Here is a 21,186-nt window from a genome sequence, read left to right on the forward strand (position 1 = left end):
TAATAACTAAAATGATTCCATACACATCCATAGTGGTCTTATAGAGCAGGTAGACTAAACAGCATAAAATGAAATAAAACCTCAGGAAATGTAATAGTAAATTTATTTACTGCATGCATTTATAGTGTTACAGCATATTTATTGACAAAAGCTTTGAAAATGAAAAGTAGTGATATTAATGTAGTCACTGAGCTTTAGTCTTTTGCGTTTTTTTTGCTTTACACATGGGCCTTTTAATATATGCATGTTTTAATGTTTATCAATCATTCCTTGGCTCCAGTAGCTGAAAGTTAATATATCATTGATATCAAAATCAACTACAAAAAAACCAAACAAAAAAACCCCCCCAACAATATGCTAAAAACACACCCGATAAAAAGGAGCATTGGTAGTGACAAAAAAAATGAAGCTATACAGTTACAAACAACCCAGTTCTACCAAAGTGTCTGACACCAGTCTGGTGCACTGGATACAGCAAAAGCCTTTTTCGTATATATATATATATATATATATATATATATATATACAGTGCAAAAAGTGCTACAGTGGTTTCATTATGCTAGCTGGTGAATTATAAATAAGCTAAAATAATACCATATACCCACTGAAGTCATAATAATTATAGTGAAAGCATGTACAGAATTTTCATATTATTACAGAGTCCATAAACTTTATCTGATGGCTTTTCCTATTTAATATAAATGTGTTTTTTTTTCTTCATAAAGACACATACGGGACAAGGATAGAAAAGCAAATTTCAGTAAATGCAACAAAACCACAACGTCTGAAGTTAAATGGAGATTTCCTTTGAGACAAGTGAAGCTAATACAAAACAAAAACATAATACAAATCAGTTATATCAAACATATTATCACTGCATATACTTAGCTGTATAAGCAAAGGAAAAATTGTTTTAAAAAACATCCAGAAAAACAGAGGAAAGAGTCCAGTGTTTAGAATCCAGTTTTATATGTGTGTAAATGAATTTCCTCGTAGGTTTGTGATCAAGGCATTAAGACAAGAACTTCCAAGCTGGAGCAGCATCTCAGCTACAATGTACCGTTTTAGAGAAATTGATTGGGCATGCACATGAAATGACATATTTCATATTCATATTTATTGCCTTACCAGCATTGTCCAGTTAGCAAGATACAGTGTAAGCTATTCCAGTGTTTCTTGAAATATTGTCAGTGCTGGACTCAGCGAGCTCTCAGTGCATCATGTTATTTTCCTGTGATTTCTATGCTTTCCAGTCTTAACATATTAAATCCTCTAAGGAATCTGCTACAATGTGCACAGCTCAGAGGTTTTGAGGTGTTTTTAATGCATTTAAGAAGCAGTTTCTATGTAGTAATAGGCATTAACATGTAACAACTTGGTGTTTAATTCAGTGTCACGATTGAGACAGAAATGCCACAGAGTGTGCATACCTCTGTGCACGGCTTTTAGTCAGGGGCTGCATTAGGATAGGCAGTACAGTTAACTGCTGCAGACTCAGCACAAAGCCCCACTGCAGACACTGTGCACTACTGAGGTATCTTTTCAGTGCTAGCTGCAACCATTTACCGTGGCCTTCAGCAGATCTCCTCTCCAGTGTATAAAAGTATTGAAAAGTATTCTTCCAAACCAGTTGTGACTGGTTTTGTTGTACATACAGATCCATAGTGTATGTTTGCAGTGCCTTCTGTTGTAACATCGTAGCCTGGACTTGATTTAGAAAATTCTGCTAAAAACAATGTTACGGCTTATATTAAGAATGGAAGACATAGTGACGAGTAACAAATTTAAAAAATAAAAATTGTTGAGCTATGAACTAAGTGCGTTACTTTTACATTAGCAGTTAACAGTGGTACGACACAGTTTTCAGTTTCAGTCATCAACAGAAAAAAAAGTCATATACAGTGTTTCAAACTCCAGTGATCACAGCAAAAGGAGATGTCTTAATGCATATACATATGAAAGGGACTACAGTGGTGGTACAGTAAATCATTTGCTCTGTTTGAATATCTTTAAAATAATGTACAATAATTAGACAAAACTTGATCCCATCATAACCGCATACAAATGGAGAAATATGGTATACTGTAAAGGGACTGGGATGCATCATCTGCTTCCTCACACGCAGCTGCTTTCTATGAGAAAATGGTAGTCAGAGTACGGTGTAGATTTTCCTTCAGTGTCACAGCTCACTCTGTCACTCTGTTAACAAAAAAGAGTGTAAGAAAAACAGAATTTATTACTCACTTCTGACTTTACCAAAACAACCATGAACAGATTACAGAACGCAGAAGAGCATCCACGATTACTGTATGTTTTGGAGGACCAGGTTACTCACAGACAGGGAGACACGAAAGTGATAGGTGATGTCCTGGTAAGGCAGCACAGGCACCGACCACAAGTGATGAGTCCCCTTAGAGAGAAGCAGAAAGAACATAGGAATATCTCATTCAAAAAATGAGAAAATTACAGTAATGTAGGAAATATTTTGTATAATATCAGTATTATATAATTAGGGCAGCATCAACTGACAAAACAATGAAAAATATTTTCATTATATGAGAGATGAGGAATATATAAATGCCATTAAGTACCTTTGTTGATGTACTCTGTTCATTATAGAGCTGTGTTTCTGTGTGGTTGGGGCATAAACGTCCCTTGGTGGCTCCACATTGTCGTACCCACAAGCTGTTTGTAGACCTGTGTTGGTAAAGCTTTATTTTATCTTGGTCTTTTATTTCCTGATAATCTCCCAACAATATCTCGCATGTTGAATGTTGAAAATGTAAATGTGCAATTTGAAGCTTAATATATGAGAAATTATTTCATGAGAAAGCAGCTACAGTAGTTCCATCCATTAGTTTGTAGTTAGTACCAAACCCCACAAGTCTTTCTAGGAAACGTAAAACATTACTATGAATTCATTTGTTTATAAATCAAAACTTTGCTATTGTTATTGCAGATGGCGTTTGCGTACTCACGTCATGTGTAACGTGATTTGTGACATGGAGGAATTTCTTTTTCCATGAAGTGATACCGTGTAGCTAGAGATGAGACAGAGAAAAGGTGCATTAACATGCAACATTAATAATGCAAAGTTGTAATGCACTGATAACGTAACACTCCAGATGATGAAGCGATACTGGGTTGATAGTGACCATATTCCCAACTCCAGCCATGTTAGCAAAAAAAATAAAAATAAATCCCTACAATAGGGTTCAAAAACATCCAAGGCACAATAAAACTGTTCTTGTTTCTTTCTTTTTAGTGTTTACTTGTTTTTCATAGTGAAAATGTACACATAACTCTACATTAGAGTAACCTTTGTGTGTTTACCTGCAGCTTTTGGCTGTTGCACAGTTTTGCAGTTTGATTTCTTGGTTTGTCTCCATGATATATAAGCTACTGAGAGAGGGAGACGATTTCACTCCTGAAAAAAAGAGGGAATAAAATAGCATTAGACGCTAAACTAATAGCATTCCTTTGTACAGCATGCAGACAATTTTTGTTTGCCATCGTCAAACAAAAGGCTTTACTGTGTTTGCATACTGCATATTATGCGTGTCAAGAAAGTGCTCTGGCTGGGCTGTGATTTTTACCCTTTGTGTGCAGGCTGCGTTGTCTGCGTGGCAGTGGATGCTGCCCACCAGGAAGACGGTTGATGGCTCCCGCTCCATCCGTCTCTTCAGGGCTCGGCCTTTTGGACTTGGCAAAATAAATGGGTGCTGATGTGTGACTCAGACGGTTTCTGTTGTGATCTTTGTCCATTAGTCTGGACTTGGCCTTCTTGTTAATCAGGCCGGGTGTAGGAACTAGGCTGCTAAAAGCTAGAGAGGGAGAAATAATAAATGTGTATGGACATTCAGAAACAAGACTTTTTTCACATTACCAGAGACTTTGATACCTGGTGTGGATTGGTTGTTACTCATTGTTGAAACAGCAGCTGATTGGTTGTTTATGGCTGTGGTTGAACAGCAAGCTGCAGGAGTTTTGAGGAAACAGAATGAAATCAGATAAGCAAAACTATTCACACTACTACTTAACAGTGAAAGTTGATCCCGCGTGGTCATTTGATAAGAGCCTCCACTCACCTGGTGCAAGGGTAGTGGACAATGGAGTATCTGGACCCTTGCGGGAAGATCCCACTTCAGCTCTTGACCTGCATCAGATTCATTGGTACAGGAGGAGGACATGGTTTAGTTCAAGTAATGATACACTTAATGTAAAAGACAGTTTAAGAATGCTTAGATATGTGACTCATGATCTCCTTTCAGACAGAACAAAAGAAACGCCCTACTAAGCAATCAAAGATAAGACTGAAAGAGCAGATCAGGAAATTTGAGTAGTAGGACTGGGTGTTGATTGTGTACCATGGGCAGACAGGTGGACAGACAGTTATAGTAGCAGTGAAGATGGGCATCCAAGAGATGTAGAGAACACAGGAAGGAACATAGCTACAGAAAGCAGGGACAGATTATATAGAAAGGCATTAACAAAGAAGTGAAAAATGAATTTCATTTTACTACAAGGTGTTTGTGTGTTAAAAACACATACCCATCTTTCTCAGTGACATCTCCTCTGTGGTGAAGAGTGAGTACATAAAGGACAGACATGGAAATGACACTGTGGACAAATAAAGATCCAATAAATCAACATCATCATATCATGTATCCGTTTTTTATTGGCCCACTCATAGACAATATAAAAAAGATGGGCGTTGCATCTGCTGTTTGACTGGTTTAAAAACATTCGCATTGTTTATAATGGTCAGCAGGGGGCGACTCCTTTTGTTGCAGCAAGAAGTACAGTTACATAGAAATTTATCAGAAAATAGCTCTTTTTCTCACTTAATTTATGAACTTGGTAAACATTTTGAGTTTATCATCTCAGTTGGTAGTTTCAACTCTGTTTTGATTCAGTCTTATTTGGTTTGAGTGAAATACTTTTAGAGTAAAATACATGACAAAGCGAAGTATACTTTAAGGTATGGCGTATTAAATCACTGTAATAAGAGCATGCATTTTTCAGAGAGATCCACCACTTGCTTGTGATGTTTAGAAAAAGGGGAAAAAAACAGCCAAAATTCTCAACTTGAGGCATAAAGTTGGGGCTTGAACAAATGGATGATGAATGGTGTCTATTTCCATCTTTTAAATATAGTCTAGGGTTTAATGTCCCCTCACCAAACACATTATCTCCTCTAACCTGAAAGCCATGACCACAACCAGTGCCAGGATGGTTCCCTGCATGAACTTCTGACTGATGCAGCCCTGATCTGGAGGTAAATTCTGCAATAAGCAGATCAGATGTAATTAAATGAGCACATTTTACTTCAAAAACAGAACAATAACAACAATAACGAAGGGAGAAAAGAAAACACTAGTATCATCACGCACCTTGCTTCCTGGGTTGACTGTCTTTTTCTTTAGTGGGCCACTTCCTGTCCTGCTAAAATAACTTCCTGACTGGCTACATTAACAAGAAAAACACAAGTAATTTCTTTAACCTTTACGGTCATACTGTCATTGTGTGATAATGTGTAAATGAATTTTTCTTACCTGACCGTGCCCCCGCTCACGGTGCTCTTCATGCTGTCAAAGCGACGCAGTTTGGCCAGTTTGCGGCTCCAACGCTCCAGCTCATCGATACGAGTCTCCAGGTTGTCCGTCAGCTTACACAGCTCCTTCACCGCTCCGACGTTCTCCATAAAGATACGCTCCTTTGAAATTAGAGGAAGCAATCAGAGTTGATGGTAATGACTTTGAGCACGGTACTGTATGCATGCCTGAACTTTCATTACCTTGTTGACAACTAATAGGTTGGAAATAGTTTCTCCATTTGCACACACCACATCACCCCCCTCTTTCACTGCCTCAGGCAAAATTTGTTGAACCTCTTGAGCAATCACTCCTGCAGAAGGATACACCAAGCAAGCCCTCACAGATTAATGCAGGATATACTTAACAATGGACTTATACTAAATGAAGACATTGAGATGATAGCATGATATACTGCACAAACAAATGAGATGCTGAAATGCAAGATTTAAACTTGTACAGTTTTTTTTAGGAAGTTGTTACCAGTCTCTGCAGTGTTCTCTATGCCCACGGTGGCAGCAAACTCAGGCTTGTATTGATAATGGACCAGCCTCATCTGAGAAATCCGTTTTAAATTGTCTGTGGTGTCGACCTACACGCAGACAGAATGTGCAGATGGTATGAAAACACAACGCTAACGTTGCAGATGAAGAATACAACATGACATGACTTGGATGGCATGATTCACGATGGTGTGCTGAAAACACACAATGACACGCTGAGAGTTTTGAGGCACACATGTACTGTGAGTGCCATCCTGACCTCCTGGACATTTTCTTTGGCCCTGATGTCAGATGGGTGCACAAGGGAGCCCATGACCTTCAGGTTGCCATGGACAACGAGGGCCTCGTCCGGTCTGTCTGTATTGACACCGACTCTCCCGTGGTGGTAGACGGAGTCTGGCAGTTGTCCACGCTGCCACAGCACCTCGTTGTCGCTTTCAAACTGGCCTGGGTTGGATGCCTGTCGCAGAGAAGCAAAGAAGGAGATACAAAGAAAACGTGTGATTGGGATTTTGAAAATGTTATAATAAAAAAAGCTTTTTTTAAAGATAGATGCAATGCTCCAAAAAACAGGTTGACATTTAGGGATATATGCTTATTTGCTTTCCCGCAAACAAGATAAGAAGATCCAAGCAGACATTTTCTAAGTGAGTCATTATAAAATGATGACTCTGCCTTACAACTATAAACACTTTTCATTTGTTTACATGGGCAGGCAACACATCATACAAACAACCAAAAGTAACCGAGCTGTTCCAGTTCTGTATTGCTGCTATGCTAGGCTAAGCTAAGCTAACCGGCATTACCGTGCAGAGATGTGTAACATCTTCTCATCTTGCTTTTTGCAAGAAAGCAGACAAGCTTATTTAGTGTTTAATAAGTCATTGTCTAACAATAAGCAAATGTACGTGTCACAGTCAAAAAGCTCTTCTAATATTTGCTATCATACTTTGTAATCATATGCTTTACAAATCTACCCAGATAGCATACATATTAGATATGTCAGGATTACCTTTGCCACTTATAAGTCAATTATATCAGTGTCAAATGTTGTAATGGCCTGATGTGCCTACGGTCTGGCTCATATACAGTGTTGTGCAAAAGTCTCAAGCCACCCCTCATTTTTTATATTTTTGCTCTCTGTCAAGATGGACCCATTCTGCTTCAATAATACTGAGATTCAGACTCTGGGGAGGTCGATTCATGACAGACTGTGATCGTGGTCATGCTGAAAAAAGAAGCAAGTCAGAGGCTTTCTAGATGGTATTGCATGGCAGATCAAAATCAGAGAGATTTCTGGATTCATACTTCCATCAATTTTGACAAGTTCCCCAACACCGCTTTCTGAAATGCAGCCCCAAACCATGAGTTTGGAACATATTGCTGAAGATTTAAAGATTCACCACTCCATCAGACCTGTTGCCATTGATTTTTAGTCCAGGTCTTGTGTAGTTTAGCGTACCTCAACCTTTTCTCCCAGCTTCTCTTTCCTAAGAAGGCTTCTTGACATCTTTTTACTGGGGTCATTTCTGGTCAGGCTTTAGTAAACAGTAGATGGATCAGTATATTTTTTAAGGACATGACTTTAAGACGCTGTTTATATGCTCAAGACCTGCAACTTATTGTTTTGTCCTACAATTGTCCAGTTTTCATACATTTTTAAGAACACGCTCCACACCATGCTGAGATGTGCCAAGTTTTTGTGCTCTGTGGAAATCACCTTGTTGGTGCAAAAATGTTATTTTAACCCCATCAAACTATGTTATTTTTGGCATTTTTTGTAAAATTGAGTGAAGAAATAGAAACAAATGATCTGTTTGGTAGTGAGTGCCTAAAGATACAATTTAAAATTGACACACCACCGGATCTTCCCTTCAGTTAGGTGATTTTTTTTAACACGTTATAGGTATGTGTGTGGCTTTACAAAAAAAATATATTATTCTGAAAATATCAGGTACAAAGACTCGAACAAAAATGAGGGGGGAAAAAAGCCAATGTCATAAGAATGCTCAAGACCACTGTCACAAACTGGGTAAAAGTAGGTGATAAGGAGAGAGTTTAAATATATTAAAATATAAAATGATGTAATAAACATAACCTAATCAAAACTTCATCAATAGGTTGTGTCAGGTGGAGTAGAAGAGAGACTGAGCAGTTCATCTGGGCCAGCTTTTATAGCCTGCAAGACACAGGTACCCTGCATTAGCTGATGGTTCTCCCATGGCAGCCAATCAACAGCAAGCCATGGCTTTCATGAGTGTGGGAGCATCATAACAACCACTTTTAAAAAATTACAAGAAAGTCTGTCTCTTTGGAAGCAAAATATAATGAAATGAGGGTTACTGTTTAAGGTGTGGCTGAATTGAGATAGCAACGCTCATCACTGTCAGTAAAGGCTAAACGTGAACCACAAGAGAACCACATTGTAAGCAAATATTGCTATCTGAGTAGGTTAATGACAACACTGTCACTGTCCAGCAAAAACAATTGATTTCAAAATTTGGGGATTTTAACATTTTAGATACATTCAAAAGATATAAAACGTGATGAATTTAAAATGCAAGCATAAATCCAGACTGTTGTACTTAGTTCATGAATAGTAGGTTTTTAAAAAAGATATACAGTTGTTACAAGACAGTAACAATGCGCTTTGTTTCATAATATGAACTCTTCTAAACAAAAGTATTTGAGGTGTAATGAAGATTACAGGCATGCAGATAAAACTAATGGAAAGAACAGAAAAGAGAGAAGATGATGTGAGAAATAGTGTATTACAGAAAGGTGTGCATAGCAGACAAAGAGTAAGGTGTCACATTCACAAGGGATATGATTGTTGTAGGAAGCAGACAGACATGGCCAGACGTTACCCTGACGATGATCCTCTCAGACACATGAGCAGCCACAGTGTAGCTCTGATTGTGGGACTGTGCATGGAGCGCCACCACCAGCATGAAATACCTGGAAAGGCAGAATAATCCGAGGTAGATGTGACTACCCGAACTTGGCCTGTGAGCAAAGCGTGTGGTATTTTTACGTGCAGTGGCTTTTCACCTCTGATCAGGGTTTGGCTTGCCCTTCTTTCTCATGTTATTTGCTGTGGTCTCGCTAAAATGGAGCCGTCCCACTGTGACCTTAGTGACCTGATCTGAAGGCAAAGTGACACTGAAAGAGACAAAAATCAAGAGATTATTTAAAAATGAAAAAACAAAACCACTACAGCTATTTACTGTTTCTCAATTAAAAACCTCAAACTCACAGGACTGGCTTGAAAGGTCTCTTGCTGCGGTCGGACTGCGACTGCTCCACACTGATGGACTGATTCATGGCTTCCACCTGGCAGTGAAGGCAGAAATAACCCATGCAGTCAATATACTACAGAACTAATAAATACTATAGCCAGTCACAATACTGCTGCCTCGATGTTGCCTTCACCTTTACTCCATTAAGTTTGAGATAAAAACAATCAATGGGCTGCAGTCCTTCGCTTGTCTTGACATACTTGGGATCTCCAAGCATGCCGATGTATACCGTGACCTGAAAATGGTTCTTCTTCTGGCAAACAAAAGCATCATCAGCTAAGGAGAAGTTGAAGCCTTTGTCAGCGTCAACACGGTAGGTTGGCATCGGGCTAAAAGCAGGGAAAGAGAAAGCATCTTAACACTAGGAACACACAGGAAACTTCATAGTTTCCGTATTTTTATCACTAAAGATAAAGACATGCACGTGGATTTATCTGTCCTTAACATTAATTTTAAATCAATTACACTGTAGCCTAATAAAATTGGTGTACGTATTTGAGATTCCTAAAAGATCTGAATAAAAAAAAGAACTTCATAATAAATGAAAAGACTCTTTCTTTGTCTTTCTTCTCTGTTTTAAGTAGGCATGGTGTTCTAAAAGTTGTGATGGTCAACCAGGTGGTTTTGATAACATATCTGAAAGGTCTAGTGAGTTCATTCTAACCCTCCTCCCTACCTATACTTCTTTTTATTTTGGCACTGTGAGTGCATAAGAAGGTGCACGCTAATTTTTTTCCCTATACCCCCTCCTCACGTTGCCTTTCTAAGCCGAAACCCTGTGCTCGTCACTCCCCCGCACAGCTCACCACTGAGGAATTTAGAGGCCTTTTTTGCAACACTCCTATTCCTTTGGCACTCCCGCTATACACTTTGTTCACATTATCCATTTAACTAATTAAGACTCCTCTCATTTTTGAGCCTCTGTGGGGGTATTTCTGCTCTTTTCGTTCCAAATAAACATTACAACGTGTGCAAGTGAACTTCCACCCACAGCTCTTTGCAGTTGGCATCATATAGCAGCGTCCACTTGTTCTGCTGGTGAGGTTGCCACTTAATGCACTGATAATTTGGGTCCAGGTAGGCATTGTCTGCATCCTGCATTAAACCTGTGAAAAACAGTTTGAAATGTGGGCTATTAAAGGGTGACCAAGGACTGTTAATAATGTTCATATCTGTTCTGTAAGCGTCTATATCTGTGTTAGAGTTTAAGGGCAGTGGAGAGAAGGTGAAGTAGAGGAGGTGAGGAAGGGGGGAAAAGAAGATGCCTGCCTACCTGGTTCTTGTTTGATGATACCTGTGAGGATTTGGGAATTCAGGGTGCTGTTGGGAGAGTCAGAGTGCTTCCTCTTCTTTGCTTGATGAGCAGGAACACTGCTGTGAGAGAAAGAAATTGTAAAGATTAGCCATCATTCTCTCTGGGCAACGCAATCCCCCCCAACTCCTCAACCCTGTGCATCGTCATGACTCACTCTTGACCCTGAGGGTGCTGAAGTAACTGATGAAGCATCTGCGTCTGCTGCATGTCTCCACTTCCGCTTGCAGCCGGTCCAATGGCGTACTGGGATATCATGGGCTCAGGCTTCAGGTACATGTCCCGATGCATGCTGGGATAGTGCCCGTGTGGTGGGAGAGGCGGCGTTGGAGTCATGTGGCACATGTTCTCTGGAGTCATGGTCCTGATCATGTGAGGATCTAAAAAAAACCCATTGGGAAAGGAGAATTATGGTTACATTGTTCTACAAACTGTCGGCCCTTGTGGCTCCTTTTTCACACTCAGAATGTAAATTTCCTCCTACATATCAATCCTCCTGTTTTGCATTTCTTTCTGTAGTTTATTCTGCTGTCCTCCAACCTTGGCTAAAGGTCTTTTTCTATTGTTTCAAACTGAAGGGGTGCCCATCAGATAACACCATTCCACACCTTTTTCACTAATACCAACACAGGTGTTTGAGCGGCATAGAAATGTGACTTTGGGCACGGCCGGTATTCAGCTTGTACGCTGAACTGAAAAGTGCACCTGAAATGAACGTGTTCAGAAAATGTAGAATATTAAAACATTAATAAATACCAGACCCCAGCTTCCTTTAGTGTCTTGTTAGGTATCGAATTGTTTGCAAATGAACTCGAGTTTCTGCTTGTTCAAACACACCAAACTGATGACTAACAGATATTGACTCAGAGAAGTTTAACCTGTGTAAACCTTTCATATTTTCTCCCACTTTCTTTGATTTAAAGCACCACTTCTTTTCCTTATTATTGGAGCTCGTTTGACTTTTCTCTTTTTAAGGAGAGAGAAAAAACACTTGTTACTCACCATTCACCTGTTGGGGAGAGTACGGTTCTGAGCTGGAGTCTGGGGGTGACTCAGGTAGTGTCCTAATAAACAAATATAAAAACAAATAAGGTAGTAGATGTTACCCTCACAAACTAACAATAGCAAGATTTTATAATCAGAGCTATATTTAAAATTCTACCGTGCTAGAAATCGTCCCCATGCATTCTTCTTGTTTTCCAACTGCCATTATATCTAAGGCAGAACCTGGGATCACTCTCATGTACAAGCCCTTTACACGAGATGTGTGTGTCTGAATTTTTTTTGCAGGATGTAATTTGACTCTCTTTCTCTCTGGCTGTTATCAGTCTCCCTCCCCCTCTTGAGCGTCTGAAGCTTTATTTGTTCAAATGACGCTTGATTAAGTATTGATTGCATAATGGAGCTGTAGGTTGTGAGGTGCCAAGAGCATCTAGGATCTGCACTCCTTTTCATCAACTCACGTTATGTTTTGTGTCCTCCCTGTACCTCTATCCATCTAACACCATGCTATTGTGCTCACCCTGGAGCGTAATGGCCCCTGTGCTCAGGTTTGACGTGAGCCTGCTGCTGTTGCTGGTGTTGCTGCTGCTGTTGCTGTGCCAGACAGGGGTAGCCGTGTCGGAGGCCCAGCGATGGACCTGGGGGGTAGGCGTTCTGGCAGCTAGGGGGCCCAGGTGGAGGGGCTCCTTGGCGTAGTGGAATAGGGGGGCTCACACCACACACCAACCCTCCAGAGGAGGACACTCCTGCTTGGGGAGATGAATAATTTGGTCCTGGGGTGCTGTGGACCTCTGAGAAACAGCTGGGAGAAAAGAAGAAGAAAAAAGGATTAGCCTTATCAGGAAAAACAAATTCCTTTGTAACAACATGATCTGATGTGGTTGGCGGATGTTGTTTTGACGTTGCTGGGTTGGTTCAGAGTCCCTACTGACATGTCAGCACTATCGTCCTCCTTGCTGATGTACTCTTCCAGGATACTGGTGTCGATGTTGGCTGGTTCCAGAGAGCTGGTAATATCATGACCTGTGGTGAAGGCAGGGTTGGGAACATGGAGGGGAGATAGAGAGCATCTGGGGATTAGCAAAAGGAGTCTTTCAGCAACTTCACTCAGTGCCACGAGAGTTGCGGTTTCCACATAAGCCTGTGTTGTAACCATTCCCTATCTAAAAACATAACACAAAACGAACATTAAAACATATTATAAACTCAGTAGAGCATGTGATATCAACACATTCATGGATTAAAAGGTCGTTATGTTTTCTTGAACATATAATTGAAAATCGTGGAAAAAGAAGAGCTGTGATTGGCTTTTAAACAATTTAAACATCATCATTTCAGGAGTGAGCAACTAGGATCTGGTAGTTATCATTACATGCTTATGATTCAGTGCCACTAAGTGGTTACACATATAGACTGGAATGGTAAATGGATAGCATGTTTCTAATCTTACACAAAGCAACTGGAATCACTTTACGTCACCGTTTCAACCTTGGACAAAATCCTTAGAATTTTTTTTTTTCCTAAACAGGGAAAAATTCTAATTTTGCTTAAGCATATAAAATCAAAGGTTTATTTGTTTAAATAATTAATCTTTAATGCAAACTGAATGTGTACAAATCAAGTCAATTTAATTTAACCAGACTGCATTAAATTGAATGTTTAATATTGTACTTCTGTAATGAAATTACATGGAAAATTTACACGCAATCAAAATTTTGGGCATACACTTGTTTGAGTATGACTGCAGGATTTTATTGTCAGTATTTTTCTTCTTTGTTGAAATTTAAGTTCATCTTAAAGGTGAGTTAGAAACACATTTTCAATCATTTCCAAATCCTTATTCCAACCCTGCGGCATTTTTACCCTTTGAGAGGCAAAGCCTCACAAATCCCAAACACATGACCCCACCTAATCTTTAAAATGCCAATATGTAGGACGAGCACATTCTTATGGATATATTTAGAAAAGAGTAAACCAGGTTATAAAAACTGGCATTTACTATGTCAAACAGAACATTCATCTCGAGTGTTACACGAAGGTGAGACTTTCGCTAAAGCTGTCACTAAAATTGTCCCAAACTGTGCTGGGCACAGTGTGGTTGGGAGGGGGGCTGGTATAGTGGGTGGTCAGTGAACCTCAGACTTTCTTTCTCTTGCTCATTCTCTCTCTTTCTTTCACCCCCCCCCCCCCCCCACACACACACACTCACACACACTCACACATACTCTTCCTCTGATAGATTAAGCAGCTACTCAGTTGGGAATGCAAGGAATTTTTGTGTTAACATTGGAAAATGTTTCTCACTTTCCTTTTAAAATAAAAACATCTACTAACTTCGTTCAGTTTACCTGAAACCAAACGAAAAGGTCGCTTTATAGTACTCGTGCCACAGTTTCTCTGAACCCACTTTAAACATTTTGACTCATCACCACAGACAGTTTATTAGACAACATTGTATTTTGAATAAAAACCCCAAAGTGTACAGCAAAAAAAAAAAGTTACAAGTCTTAATCATTAAGGCAACAGACTAAACCGCTGGTCTCAAGCTAATCAAATAAAATTCGACAGTTTGACATCATAAATCCTTATGGTGCACTATTTATGATGTAAACTGTCTTGTTTTCACTGGGAAGAAACAGATGGTGAATGTCTCCTAATACATGCCAGTGCAAAGGGAGAAAAGCAGGATGGTTCCCCTTAAATAAGATCCAGATGTGCACCCCACCCAAAGAGGCAGTAAATTTGAGCTGGCAGGACTGATAAGAAAAAATTGAGAGATAGAGGGAGAGGGGAGGGCAGATAGATGGAGGCTAAGGAGAAAGGGGAGAGAGGGGGGCAGGATGGGCAGAATGCAAGTTTAATGTCTAAGGGTTCTAGCTATAGCGGAAAAACAGAGAGGAAAACTGAAGGGAAAATATGAGACAGACCATCTTTCTGCCCAGTAGAAACCGATCCCTACCAAACAGAGATGCGACTTAAATGTATTTATTGAATTATGCCTTTGTCTCTAACATAACATTTATGGACTTCAATTACTTAAATCTGCAGTTATTAGATTTCTTTTTCACTCAGCAGAAATTTAAATAGTTCAGGAATACAATAGTTGGATAATGTCAGCTTTTAGGGTGGCATAGCAAAAGCTTGTGGGCAATTTGAAAAATCATTGTGGCCGGTTAGATAATGTAGAGCTAATATTTGCTCTCTTTCTGTTTTGGTCTCTACCAACTCTTTAGTTCCTCCACTTTCACTGAAAGTCTTTGTGTTAAAAAACAGAACAAAAAACAGCTATCTGCTCCAGCTGACAACACCATAAGTGTTGCAGCAGTCCAGTTAACAGTAAAGCAGTGGAAGAACAGCTAAACAGTGAAATCTCACAGGGTTAAAGGGAGCTATATGTTTCAACCTTGTTTGTCCATATAAGCAGCGACTTTAGAAAATAAATGGAAAATCACAGTTAGCTCCATTTATCACTGTGTTGAGAAGAAGGTAAGAGTAAAATCTTTGCAACATGCGATTCAAACCTGATACAACGACTGTGACTTAAATAAAGACTGGACACCCGATAGAGACACCAGTACAACAGCACAGGTCTAAATATTGGGGCTAAAGCAAGAGTAAAGTTCAGTTATCGTCAGACAAGGATGTCAGGAATTGGAATACACTGTCACTGTTGCAACTTTACCCCATCACTTTGTGTTTTACTACTAATAAAAAATGCACCGATTATTAAATCGCTTTCTCTTCAGTTGTTGTGAACTGGATGTATACATTTCCCTGTCCTCCATGTTTTTCGTTGTCCAGCTGTGCTCAGTGAGGAACAGTGAAGTGATTGTCAGTCCAACTTCGATACAGACTCGCCCTTTGAGAGATTAGGGGCTGAGAGGGATGTATGTGTGTGTGTGCCTGTGTGAGTACGCATACGCGTGCACATGTGAACACGCACTTGTTTTTATGCTCATGAGTGTGTGTGTTTTGCCACCATTTCAATGCCTTGCTTGTAAAGACAGAGGACTGAGTGTGGGAGAGCTTGTTAATCACAGTTTCACTCATAGCATTTGGTTAAACGCACAAATTAAATTTTTCTTTTTTTTTTTAAATTATACCTCCCAAGCTGCATCGGCATCACTTCCCTGTGTAAAATAGGACAGTGGCCTTGGCTGAGGTTGTGCTAAGTCAAAGCATCATGAAGTTAGAATCCCGAGTCACATGACCTCTTCAGTTAAAGTGTCATGTTACTCAGGTGTTTTGTTTTTGGCACCACATCAAGGTTACTCATCATCCTCTTGGGTCACGGTCTTAACATCTTTCCAAACTATACATTTATCATCAACAGTGTGAATCGACTGGACTGTTTTTCCATTACATGCAACATCTAGATCCTTGAACAGAGATTCCTCCTCAGTTTTTCCCTCCTTTTTCCCTAAACGGAGGGCTCAAGGGCACCACTTCCAATTGGAGGACACATATGTAAACTATTATCAAGGTTAATGACAGTTAAGAAAAAAAGCAAACAAAAAAAACAATTCTAATCTTCAACAAATTTTCTAAACGTTATTGATTTTCGCATCCAAATGAGATTTGCATGCGCTTGCATGAACATGTTAATAATTAAACACTTAGTGAGTATCTTAACTAAGAGTGAACAAAGTCCACCTGATTAGCAAACAGTTGGACTACAGTGAACTTGGCCGCACATACACACACCAAGAACACAACGCACGATTAACCAACAATAATAATTACAGTAAAAAAAACCTAAAAAAAAATTTTTTTTAACGAGCATTAAAGTTATATTTGTAGAAAGTATTGATTGCTAGAGTCTGGATTTGGGATTTCATTGATATATAAGCCTGCTTTTAACAAAAAGGTTCTCTATTTATCTGTTTTTCACCGTCCCATTTGAACTAGCCCCCTCCCCGTAAAAATCTATAAAAAAACCTGATGCATTCAGATAATGTCAATTTCATCCACGCGCACAGCCTAACAATAACTCAGCTGCTCTCAAAAATGCAGCTCAAACTAGAGACATGGGGATAGCACCTACAGATTACAGTTAATGTGTGAAATCATCAGTAGAAGGCGTTAGACTAGCTGGACATAACTCTAAGGTTACTGGTCTTCTCTATTTGTTAACATGACAGAGTTACCATTAAAAGAGTGCAGAGCATCCCTTGGACACAGATATTATTGAGTGAGATGAACAGAAAGCCCCCTCATTGGGTGCAGACTAACAAGTTGAATCTAGACAGAAACAGAGCGGACAGAGCGGCTCAGAGTACCTGCACGTAGCCAAAGCATGTTGAAGTCCTTGAGTTGAAAACACCTGAAACAGAAGATGAGAAGAACAATTCCTGTCTATTTTTCACATGTTTCCCTACTCGGGCTAAAAAACCTTTCTCCTGCAGACCTGAAAGCCGTAGATTAGAGTACCTAAATGTATGTGTGTGTCATACTGTGTATATGTTCACGTGTGTGTGTGTGAGAAAGGCTGTTATAATGAGGATTATTTCCCAGTCATGAGAAAGGGCTGTACCAGGCTACCACACACAGCCCTTGTCGCATACAAGCACTGGTCGCACCGGTGGACCTGGCTCAGGAGATTATAGGAGTAACACGGCTGGGACCGGGACACAGAGAGAGAGGCTGGAAAGCAGCGAAACACTGCAACTGTGAGGTCGAGGGTCAGTGCAAGACAGAGCTACAGAGCATGGCGAAACAAAGAGGGAGAAGACGCTGAAAAGGGGAAAAAAATAGAGGAATAAAGATAAGATGCGGAGCAACGTGTAGCAGACGATGAAAAAAAAAGGTTTTCTTATGATAACGCGTTTAGACACAGAGAAGTAAAGAAGACCTCAGTTATTGCTTACTAATCAAATATGGAAGATGCAGTCTAAACATCCAATAAGAAGCAGAGTCTTCACAGCAAATTTGTTCTGTTAACACTATCTGTTACCTGCCTGCAAATTATTGCACACAAACATGAACTTAATCTCCTGATGTCGAGTGGAGCCGTAAACAACATTCGCTACCTGAGGATTAGTGGGATGGCAGTTTGAAGTGAAGGGAGTGGGGCGGGACAATGAAAAATAGAACCCACTTGTAAGCGCAGTAAGCCTGGCTGCTCAAAAACAATAAACTCCTCAACCAGCATTTCATTGCTAAATCCATGAATCAGAGGAACCATCTAAGTGACAGCCTTCTTATCCATTATTCACCGTGACTGTGGGAGTACTGCGGGACTTAGTAACCCAGGTCATGGATTGCTCTTGAACCAAGAAAATTATTAATCCACCTTTAGACTTGTTAAGTGGTTATAGGCTCAAAGATTGTTTTTTTGTTTTCATTATTTCATTATTTCTGGCAGGTACAGAAATAACAGCATCCTCCATCTGCATGGGTACGTTTGAAAGTGATGAAACTGATTTGTAACCAAGTGCCTGGAAAGCCAGCAGCATTCATTAGCAATATTTTTATATCACTTCATCATTTGTGCCCTTTTGTTCCAAGGTTCCAGCTTGTTAACTGTGTGAACTTGCTGGGTTTCTTTATTTTTTGTGACTGTAGACTGGATATCTTTGTGTGATTGTGCTGGCTCTTTGTGTCATTTTGAAAAGAAAGTAATGAATCTTTTAATTGGGAAAATATTTTACAAAAAATGATTTGATGAGTAAGGTAGGCGTCACTGATTCCTCTGTGTAGGTGCAGCTACACAGGCCCGCTAACACGCCTTGTAACGTCAACTGGATCCACACTTTTTTTCCTCCCCACCATATTTCGAACTCATTTTGAGGCTGGAAAATCTCACACAGATGATTCAACCAATCGTTTGTTTACCTGATGGAGAAACCCAAGACAACAGCAACAAATGTTACTGTTAAACGTTGCGCTCACACACGGCTCGACTTCGAGTCACTATAGTGAGTCAGAGAGGAGAAGGTCAAGTTTTGAGGGGGTTGGTGCTTTCGTTGGGTTTTCCCTCAACCCAGCCAGTTTCTCTCCACCCTGAGCCTGCACTATCTCACCTCCTCGCCCTGTCTGCTAACTGTCACTCTAATGGAGTCAGAGAGAAAGAGAGCGAGAGGCCAAATACCCGAGGAGAAACACCAGTCTCACCTCATTGCATTTAACAGCTACCAGGGCTATGTCAGGAATGTACATTAAAGTGAATGTATACATATTTCACCATTACAACAGTTTACCTGGTGCTGAAATCCATTATAGAGCTGTGTGTGTGCGTGCACGTCTGTTTGTGTTTCAGGCATGACTGAAAGACCCCAGCTTAATTATCTCATGTATTCAGATTTGCAGATTTTCGACTTTCACTCCACTTTAAAGTCAAATCTTCAATTCAATATCAGACGAACACTTGTGGCATCAAAATCATAAGGGGTAGTTAGGAGAAAGAGGACAATAAGCACGTACTTTATACTTCTCATGGACAAGTTGACATTTTAGCCCAAGCGAGAGCGGCTGAAATAAAGCCAAAGTAAGAACATCTCTCTTACTCCCAAAGCAAGAATGTAAACACACTAAATTCCTCTCAGAATGGCGAGAAACCTCTGACAGTCATGGATGGCTGTGTATATTTAAGTCAGCACTAAGTGTGTACTATAATAAAGTGCTAAGCCTCTTCACAGATAACTTGTCATGTAGAGTGTTTTTGTATATGTGCACCTGACGCTCCCTGGAAAAGTTATTTATTCAATTAAAAAACAAACAAACAAATTGGTAAAGTGTGAATTTGTTATGTTGACTTATTTTTTTTTTCCTTCTGTTGTGTTTCTTTTTTTTTTTTTGGTCTTCGTTGTTCTTTTATTATTTACACAAATTACACAGTCACTCAATACACAGGGAAACTCTTGTAATTTGAATAATGGGGTTTTCTTGTGCCACATGTGATGAGAAATTTCAGAGAAGAAAAAAGGCTCATGAAGTCAGGCAATTACTCAAATTGCGACTGAATAATTGAACTCAAGACAGGCAGCTCAACCGAGGACGTCAACGTCACAGCAGAAACCAAACAAAGAGAAACATCAGTTTAGAAAAATAAAGTCTACCTGCTGAAATTACACGAAATACAAGTCTGAAGACTGATTTTGTCCAAAGCCTTGCAGCATAACTGCTGGCTAACGTGACACATTTGTTTGCAACATGATGATCGCGTCTCTAACACCAACAACACACACACCGTGCCTGCAGCACATTTACAAAACACAACATTTATCTTCACTTGAATTCCTACCCTTTCAACCCTCAACCCCACCCTCCTCCAACTCATTTTTTGCTCTTAGGATTCCCAGTTTTACTTGATCTGTTCCCCATCACCAGCACTTTTGCCCCCACCTCCTCACCCACCGACCCACTCTCCCCGAACCCGTTAACCCTCCTGAATTTTAACAATATAAGTATTATTTTTTAGGAGGGCAGCATATAGGAAACATTTACTGTGAAAGAGAAACTTTCTCATATGACCACCCAGTCTATCATCTCATGTTAACCACCTGCCGTATCCGGTAAATTAAAACAGCGGAGGGGTTTTTCACACTGATGCTGTGCGTAAAAGTGGAATTAACAAAAAGAAATATTCAAAAACAGATCGGCGCTTATTTTCTTCACGAAATGCAGTTTTCTAGAAGTAAGGTCGGGTTATATAAATTTAAAAAGACCACTTTTCTCTGAAGTTTTAAGAAGAAACTTTATAATAATCAGAAAGTCTTACCTTCAAAAAATCTCTGTAACGCTTCTGTTTCATCTACCACGTCCTGGTCCATCCTAGCGGGTCCCACATAAAAAATCCATGAAAGTCTCCCCTTTTCCGAACGAAATCAATTCGGATCGGGGAAACATTCACACAAACATCCCGGACTCTAATTTACAATTATCGCGACTTTTTTTCTACTTGCGCTTCAATCCACCGTTTGCGAAGAACTTCTTTCCTCCTGTTCAAATAATCAAACCTTGGAACTGGATTAATATTCTGTATGTTCTTCGTCGTTTCAGCTGAATATAACTTTAAAGCTTTAATCTCGGTCGATTTGTTTTGTTTTTTTTTCAATTAAATTGTCACTAAAAGTCTCTGTAAGAAAATCATTAGAAACGTCCCTTTAGTCGCGCCTTCCCTTCAGCTCCCACACGCTTCATAGTAATGTTTGGTTTGCGTTCTTAAAAGCGATCTGCAGCCTCCTGGGGGACACTGGGAGAAAAAGTCGACGGTTAAATGAAAAGTTAGAAAATTATTAAAAAGGGTTAAAGTTGACTCCCTCAGGTTGAGTCTCTTCCTCCTTTGCCTCTCCCTCTCAGACAGGATGTGAGCAGCAGAGTCGGAGGAGAGGAGCTGAGGCAGGTGAGGGATGTGCTGCTGCGAACATCCCAGGAGAAAAAAAAGGAAAAAACTTTAAAGTTTCTGTGAGGACCCAGATACTCTGTGGTCTGTCTTTACAGATAGTTTCAATATGAATTTGGCATTGCTTCACTCT

General features: G+C 39.8%; 1 protein-coding gene across 6 annotated transcripts; it reads right to left on the reverse strand.

The window, feature by feature from the left end:
• Window positions 1–84: 84 nt before the first annotated feature.
• myrf (myelin regulatory factor) lies at window positions 85–21,062 on the reverse strand. Of its 6 annotated transcripts, none has more exons than XM_085282322.1 (27): window positions 20,430–21,062; window positions 12,643–12,733; window positions 12,231–12,512; window positions 11,711–11,772; window positions 10,866–11,088; window positions 10,670–10,767; window positions 10,388–10,502; window positions 9,530–9,725; window positions 9,354–9,430; window positions 9,149–9,259; window positions 8,950–9,055; window positions 6,357–6,557; window positions 6,078–6,186; window positions 5,798–5,907; window positions 5,556–5,716; window positions 5,394–5,466; window positions 5,203–5,285; window positions 4,552–4,620; window positions 4,368–4,451; window positions 4,089–4,156; window positions 3,902–3,976; window positions 3,597–3,824; window positions 3,334–3,427; window positions 2,979–3,041; window positions 2,592–2,697; window positions 2,336–2,410; window positions 85–2,199 (listed from the first exon to the last, which is right to left on the reverse strand). In XM_085282322.1, the coding sequence occupies exons 1-27, from the start codon at window positions 20,479–20,481 to the stop codon at window positions 2,116–2,118; spliced, it is 3,096 nt and encodes a 1,031-aa protein (XP_085138448.1). In that variant the 5' UTR covers window positions 20,482–21,062; the 3' UTR covers window positions 85–2,115. The 6 variants fall into 6 exon arrangements, with proteins under 6 accessions (XP_085138448.1, XP_085138451.1, XP_085138450.1 ...); XM_085282325.1 differs by having other exon boundaries at window positions 10,691–10,770; XM_085282324.1 differs by having other exon boundaries at window positions 8,965–9,055; window positions 20,430–21,061.
• Between the last annotated feature and the right edge of the window lie 124 nt (window positions 21,063–21,186).

The sequence above is a fragment of the Mchenga conophoros genome, linkage group LG7 (genome assembly GCF_057382185.1).
Source record: "Mchenga conophoros isolate Kocher_MC1m ecotype Shallow Benthic linkage group LG7, M_conophoros_male_GT1.1, whole genome shotgun sequence".
NCBI lineage: Eukaryota > Metazoa > Chordata > Actinopteri > Cichliformes > Cichlidae > Mchenga > Mchenga conophoros.